General features: G+C 40.1%; 1 protein-coding gene across 6 annotated transcripts; it reads right to left on the bottom strand.

The window, feature by feature from the left end:
- GON7 (GON7 subunit of KEOPS complex) lies at positions 1 to 7,705 on the bottom strand. Of its 6 annotated transcripts, none has more exons than XM_088145216.1 (3): positions 7,389 to 7,705; positions 5,612 to 5,762; positions 1 to 1,604 (listed from the first exon to the last, which is right to left on the bottom strand). In XM_088145216.1, the coding sequence occupies exons 1-3, from the start codon at positions 7,579 to 7,581 to the stop codon at positions 1,601 to 1,603; spliced, it is 348 nt and encodes a 115-aa protein (XP_088001342.1). In that variant the 5' UTR covers positions 7,582 to 7,705; the 3' UTR covers positions 1 to 1,600. The 6 variants fall into 6 exon arrangements, with proteins under 6 accessions (XP_088001342.1, XP_088001343.1, XP_007435258.1 ...); XM_088145217.1 differs by having other exon boundaries at positions 7,401 to 7,705; XM_088145218.1 differs by having other exon boundaries at positions 1,490 to 1,604; positions 5,687 to 5,762.
- Positions 7,706 to 7,717: the final 12 nt, after the last annotated feature.

The following is a 7,717-nucleotide window of genomic DNA, read 5'->3' as shown; positions in this document are numbered from 1 at the left end:
TACCAGCAACAGTGTGTGAAAACCTTGTGAAGACTTACAGAACACGTTTGACCTCTGTCATTGCCAACAAAGGATATATAACAAAGTATTGAGATGAACTTTTGATATTGACCAAATACTTATTTTCCACCATGATTTGCAAATAAATTCTTTAAAAATCAGACAATGTGATTTTCTGGACTTTTTCCCCCATTTTGTCTCTCATAGTTGAGGTATACCTATGATGAAAATTACAGGCCTCTCTCATCTTTTTAAGTGGGAGAACTTGCACAATTGGTGGCTGACTAAATACTTTTTTGCCCCACTGTATATGCTGCCTGACTCCCAACAACGCTGGGAGATTACAAATAAAAAACATTAAAAATAAGAAAAAATACATCAGTAGACAAAGAAGGAAGGGTGACAAAAGAACTCTGGGTAGGAACAAAAAGAAATCCACATAGTCCAAAGGGGGCTTCACTCACCCTCACCAAAGGCCTGGGCAAAAAGCCAGGTCTTCAAGGCCCTTTAAGACATCAGCAGGGTGGGCAGAAGGAAAAATAATGGGCAGAAGGGAAAACCTCGCCACAACCAAGACAACAGTCAAATAAAAGAAATCTGAGTCCTGGCTGGAACCGTAACCTGAGTAAGCTGCTCAGAAGAAACCCTCTCTAGTTCTCATGAAGATAAAGGGAGAGAGGGGAAGTACATTCAGGGTTTTAAAATTCTGTTACTGTAACCTTATAATAAAAGTAGCATTAGTGTGCAAAACTTTGGTTTCTTAGCCTGGTCTATCTAGAAGGGCTGATAACAATCTTGCAAGTCTCAGTATGTTTTCCCCCTCCCTCCATCTGCTTGCCATCTCCTCCTCTTCTCTGGCTCACACCCACACCCTCTGGTTTGGCTTTCCCTTTTCTAGCCTGAAAGTGTGGGTGGGTGAGGTGTGCTAACCTGGCTTCCTATGGACCTTGAAAAAGCCAGGGTGTGGCTAAATTCACCAGCTGTAGATGTAATGCCAGTTAAATAGCTAGGTGTGGCCAACGCTCTGGATGTTGGTGTGGATGCCTGTGGGTGATGTGCTGGTCAGTTTGCCTCTTCCTCAGCAAGCTGGGGAGGCACTGAGTGCTTCTCCCTGAGGTTTTCTGGTAGAGGCTGGGCTGTAAAACTCTTGATGGGGGGAATTAGCTGAGTCTACCCTTGCCGGGGGTGTGTGTGGAGGGGGCTGTTTTTGCCTGGCAGCAGCTGCTCCAGTATTTCCAGTGCTGCCTTCTTTCCCAAGCACACAGGGTGCTTTCAACTTTACTCCTCTTTTCCTCGCTCATACATGCCATTTTCTTGTTGAATAATTTCAAATGACAAATAAGAAATTGCACTTTATTTAACAATTTTAAACCATTGTTTTTTCTGGTCATCAAAACAGCCTTTAAATTTTTTTAAAGGAGAAAGTTTCATAGTGTTGGAATTTTAATATTGTAAAAAAAAAAAGTTTTACAGTTTCCATCAGGAGTGTGTTTTTGTCCGTTTTAATGGTGGTCCATCTGAATATGCTTTTGTGTTGATATGCTTTCCTTCCTCCTCCTCCTCTTCCTGTTCCTCCTCCTCTTCATCTGCATCTCCATCATCACCTACAAAAATAATCTTATTAACCATTATATAGAACTATTTTTTCTATTAACAGGGGTCACTTAAAGTTTCATTCTACTTGTGACAAATTTATTTCCATAATGGAATTCAGTCTTTGCTAGATCAGAGTACAATATACATGTGGGCAAAAGATTATAGACAGTTAATTTACAGTTGTGGTTCTATACTTTAGAAATAATTAGAGACAGGCAGTCCCCCGTTTAAGAATGAGTTCCGTTCCAAAGTCTCTCCTTAAGTTGAATTTGTATGTAAGCTGGAACAGTATTATTATATAACACTGTATAAGTAGTATTGTGTAATTAACTCAAACCATTGTGTATTTAACTCAAATTTTGCTACAATAGGCTCTGTACTTAACTATGGGTTGTCCTTAAACTGGGCATTCTTAATCTGGGGACTACCTGTATTTCATTAGATATATTTGATTAGTTGTGCTTTTAGGTTGTGTTTGAATGACAGGCTGATGCACCCAGATGCTTCCCCAGAGTATATACATACCAACAGACACCAGCAATGCAGGATAACTATTCTGGCATTTTCATTGTCCTCCTAGTGAATAATAGATGGCTAGGAAGTAGTCACTTTGATTTTTTTGCTATAAAACTTTTCAGAAAATTCAGAATAAAATCCGTAATAGTTTACAGTCAGCATCACTGTAGATAGAAATTTAGTCTTCCCAATGGTTTTCTAACTCCCTTTACAGTTGTAGGGTGAGTGGGGATGAAATATGAAAATGACAGGGCCACATATTTCCTAGAGCAGACTTCTTTTTGAAGGCTACTCTAGACTTTTGTAGACAGATGAAAAAAATTAACCATCTGTTAACTTGCCTGTTCCTGTTTGAACATGACTGACCAGGGCATTACTGTAGTCCCCAACATTGGTTAAGAATTGATACTGGCTTTTCTAACCGACACTCCTCTGCCACTGTTAATTATGTCATGGCCTTGTTCCTGTTGTATGAACAGTGCCTTATGTAATCCCTTAACGTGTAATTTTTGCTCAGGCTCCTTGATAGCTTGCTTGGCAAGGTTGAGTAAGTATATGAGAGAAAAAGGGGTGTGTGTGTGTGTAAAGTGCTTACACAAAACTTGAATATATTGTACTCAATAAAGCTAGGGGAGTTACAAAGGATTCTCATCGTTGATTCCTTGGATGTTATTATCAGATTGCAATGTGTGTGTGTTCCACACATAAACTCCCAACCACTGACCAAGGCTGCATCCCCAGCAATCTTAAGACACCTGTGCCATGGAGCATACCAAATGGGGAAAGCTGGTTACGTGGGTCTCAATGTGGCGAAAGGAAAACTCATTGGCCATATGTGAGATATAACAGAAATAACAGGAATAGTCAAGAAATGTGACCATGCAGTCCTGGAGTTCTTCATATTAAGGCAAGCTAAAGGTGAGTGTCAATATACGTGTATCTTGGATTTACTTAAAAACTCAGAGCAATTATTAATAGGGATCTGCTGATAGGAGAAGCAATGGGAAAACGGGTCCAAGATAGATACATATCCCCCCAAAAGGAGAAAGTAAAAGCACAATTTATATTCCAATAAGGAATTTAAAAAACTACAAGATCATAAGGAAAAAAACGCTTAGTGAAAGTTTGAAAATGAAAAATGACACCTATGGAAGGTATAAAAAGGGGGAAAAAATCACTACAGAAGAATATACAGAGATATCCAGAAACTGCAGGGATATTATCAAAAAGGCCAAAGCTTAGAAGAAGCTTAGGTTAATGAAGGATGCGAACAACAAAAAGAAGTACATTCAAAATAAAACCAGAGGAAAAAAATCAGTATACCACAAGCTCAGTGAAGATGGCAAAATGTGAACAAGTAACAAAAGGTGAAACCACTGAATTCTTATTTTGTCTCAGTCTTCTCTGAAAAGAGGTGTTTCATGAGGCATATATGAAGGACAGGATAAAGGACAGGATTGCTTTTTTAACTGAAATTGAAAGAAATGTAGTGAAGAAATACCTATTTACTTTGAATGAATTTAAAACTCCATGGCTGGGTTAATTAAATCCTAAATTACTGAAAGAATTTGCCCAAGGTCTGCCTAAAAAGAGACTTTATGGCAAGAAATTTTGGGCAAGTTTAGGTCTGCATCATGAATAATAATGGACTGTAGCTGGTAAATTTTGCATCATTAACTCACTAGTCATTTGCAACAGCTTATTCAGGCCAACTCCTTTTCATCAATTAATTTGGTATTCACAAGCATTAAATTCTGCTTCTCTGATTATTTCCTGATAGGCAAGCGCTTTAAGTCTGCTTTTAATGATCTCAGGGTGCTGAGAGGTATAGAAGAAAGGTTTGACTATCTTTTTCAGTGGAAGATCAGACTGAAATTGAAAACTGTACCATACTGCCCTCCATCACCTCAATTCCAGCTGAACTTACTACAATCTCAGCAATATCAAGAATCATTTCAGATTGAACTGCACAACAAATATTATAACCTGCAGCCAAATGAAAACAATAACAATGCAGAGGAGCAGTGTTCTGAAGTCAGAGACACCATCAATGTGGCAAAATAAAGAAGGAAATGATTTGACTCATCCTGAGTCATACAGATATTTCTTTACTGAATGTAGATCATAAGCTTTTCAAGGCAATATAGCCTGACCAGAATTATTAAAATATGTATACCGCCTGACTCCTACAGACTCTGCATGGTTCACAAAGTAAAAATACAGAAAAAATAACAATATAACAAAGACAGGAGAAAAAAAAGAAAAGGGCAAAACTGGGCAACAATGAAAACATATATAAACTACTCAGAAGGGGCTTCAACCACCCTAGCCAAAATCCTGAGTGAAGAGCCAGGTTCTTCAAGGCGCTCCAAAATGCGAACCGGGTGGGAGCCACCCAGATCTTGGGGTGGGGTGGGGGAAGCAGCATCACATATACTTTGAATGCTACTAATAAATTTTAAAAAGTGGCTATGATTTTATTTGACAATTTTGAATCTTTGAATCTGAATGAAATATTTCATGTGGATATTAAAACTTGACGATATTGTGCTCATGTTTAAAAAGATCAAAAAGGCATGATGTGAAAACTATTGCAAAATCAGCCTCCTGACCATAGTTGGAAAGATCCTTGTGCAGGTAGGTTATCAGAACACATATACAGCCGATGAGAGAATTTCCACCCAGGAAGAACAAAGTGGTTTCAGATCAACCCATGGCTGTGTGAGCCATATTTTCACCATCAGGCAAATAAACTGTTACTGTATTTATTGTTTTCAAGACTACCTTTAATGGCTTCAAGTGGGACTCCATGTGGAAAGCTGTTTTGGTGATCAGCATACCCAGCAAAATTGTCTGAGTCTTTGCCGCTTTTTAGGACACAGTTAAAGTGCACAGTGACAAAACCGGTCCCTTTACAGTCAAAATAAGTTTGAGATGAGGGTATGTACTATCACCACTGTTGTTCAACACGGTGAAAGATTAGATAATGCAGAAAAGCCTTGTCAGGCATACAAGAGTTCAATGTGAGGCAGATGAATTGAATTTCACAGATGCAACATATGCCAATGATACTGTTTTCATAGAGGAATCAGAACAGAAGGCACTGGAATAATTAAATTTCATAAACAAAAGGGCAGAGAGGCTTGGACTACTTAAAAAGAGCATGACTATGTCAACTCATGGCTCAGAAATTAACATGGCCTTTAGAGATGAGCCAACTGAGTAGCTGCATGAATTCAAAAACCTAGCTCTTTGACTCTGCATCAACAGTTGCCAGATTCACTGATGTTGCATGAATTGGTAATGCTCAGTCAGCTTTTGTCAGTTTACAGTGATGTCTCTGGAAGAAGAAAACATCAGCTGAAAATAAAGAGTTAAGTATTCAGTGCAGCCATCATGCCAGTCATGCTCCACACAGCACAAATATGGATACAGCTTACTCAGCACCTATGGAAATTACAGATGAGATGTTTTAGGATAATCCTGGGCACTTCCTTACATGATTGATGGTGGAATAAGAACATTTGACAGATATGCAGTCATTAGTCCATAGCTGACAATCTGGCAATCACACCTTTGTTGGTTTGGGCATATCTGCAGAATTAATGTAGCACGTCTGTCCAGGCAACTTCTGAAAAGGTGGCATCCATCTGGTTGGAAAGTTACAAAAATGTTCCAGAAAAGACCTGGATCAGCCAAATAGAGGCTAAAGCATGGCAGTTACACACTATTGTCAGTAAGAATTTGCAGCATCTGGTCAGGACAGAGAACACTAGAAGGATATCTGCAGGGGCTTATTAACCATGGCCACCACCGCTCCAGTAACAATATCCTACAATTAGTGGGGGTGTTCTGCCAGCAGTAGAACACATGAATAAAACACTGTAAAGAGTGCTTCCAGCTTTCATCCTTTGCAGGAGGATACAATGGTGGATGTTATCAAATGCTGCTGAGAGATCTAAGAGGACTGAGAAAGATGCATTCCCTCCACCCTGGACATGGCAAAATCATCAACCAGAGCGACCAATGCCAGTTCCAACCCATGACCTAGCTTGAATCCTGAGTGCCAGGGATCTAGATAATCCATTTTCTCTATAATCCTCTGTAAATAACACCCCACATACTCAACAACCTTCTCTAAAACGGGCAGGTTGGAAACTGAGTGAAAGTGCCAGAATGACTTGGTCAAGGGATGGCTTCAAGAGAGGGTGCATTACTGCTGTCTTCAAAGCAAGTGGCATTACATCCTTTCTTAAAGATACATGATTAACTCACCTTTTTTTAAGGATCTCAAGTTAATCCAACAAAATAATCACAATATTTATTCTTGGTTTTATAAATGGGCCAATCTCTTTTGTCTGTCACTAACATATGAATTCCTACTTTCATATGCACTAACAACTGGATGACACCAATTTATACTTTCTGACATACACTTTAGCCCTTTCATTCACAATTAAACCTACACCTTAATTTCTCTGCATGTATTCATCAATTCTAGTCCACTCCATAAGATCAGGACACTTTCATTCAAGTCTATTACATCCTTCCCCTTTCTCTTAGACAGTCAGACTTTTTTTTTTATTATGTATGTTAATTTATGGTATTTACTATTTACTCCTTTTACATTTCAAGTTGCTGTATCTTCCATAGGCCATTGTCATAACCTATTGGACCCACAGATATTGATATCCTCCATCCATGATGGGCAAGACTTTCACACAACTCTCTTTAGTAAGATAGAAGGATGTGGAATAGGTTACCAAACCTTAATTGCATCCATGACAAAATGCAACATTCCCTGCTAACAGTAAGGGCAACACTGGTCAGTTTTGGCACATCTGGGTCAGTATGCCACAAGCACAATCAAAGCCCAATTTTATCCCAAACATGCTCACTAAGAACTCTAATCTGTAAATTACTCTGCAAGCCAGTATGTCTGCATCTCACTAAGTAGAAGATGCACACACGCTCAGGATACATAAACGTAATAAAATACGTTTTAAATGACAGAACGGAGCGTTTCAGGCAGAAAACTAGCACAACAATTGGGTTTAGAGTAAACTTTCGGCCCTGATGTGCCCCTTTACTGAATGTCGTTGAAAGTAATTGCTTTGTATGAGGCAGTATCCCAAAATGTCCTCCTCCATTTGCAAGCTAAAATAGAGCTGCCAGATCTGTCATCACAGGTATCTCCGTTCTTCATGCGCAGAGTAAAAATGGCCATCATAATCCCAAGGAAGGACAAAAACTGGTTCCTGAAATCAGCCCCTCACCTCCGTCCTCACCTCGGACTCCAGGGGCAGCGACGCTCTCCTGCTGCACCAGAGGGCCGAGCAGGGCGGTGACTTCCTCCCGCAGCTGAGACAAGCCCGCGAGCAGGCCCCGCAGTTCCCCCTGAGGGTCACATCGAACCCGCCATGCTCGTTTCAAACCATCGCGGCCGGTCAGCTCCGCCTGCAACTCCATCGCTCAGTTCCCGGCGCAAACGAGGAACCAATCAGCTCAGCGTATCCCTTCTGACGAAACCGGCAGAAAAAACAACAGGAAGCGTCGGGTCGCTTTTCCAGTTCTCCCTTCCTAATTCAGCGCACATACGTCATCC

The sequence above is a fragment of the Python bivittatus genome, unplaced genomic scaffold (assembly GCF_059951505.1).
Source record: "Python bivittatus isolate LINGU-HERP-01145 unplaced genomic scaffold, Pbiv_v1 ctg000480_np1212, whole genome shotgun sequence".
NCBI classification, from domain to species: domain Eukaryota; kingdom Metazoa; phylum Chordata; class Lepidosauria; order Squamata; family Pythonidae; genus Python; species Python bivittatus.
Note: the sequence above shows the minus strand (reverse complement) of the source record. Positions and strands in the feature narration are given on the sequence as shown.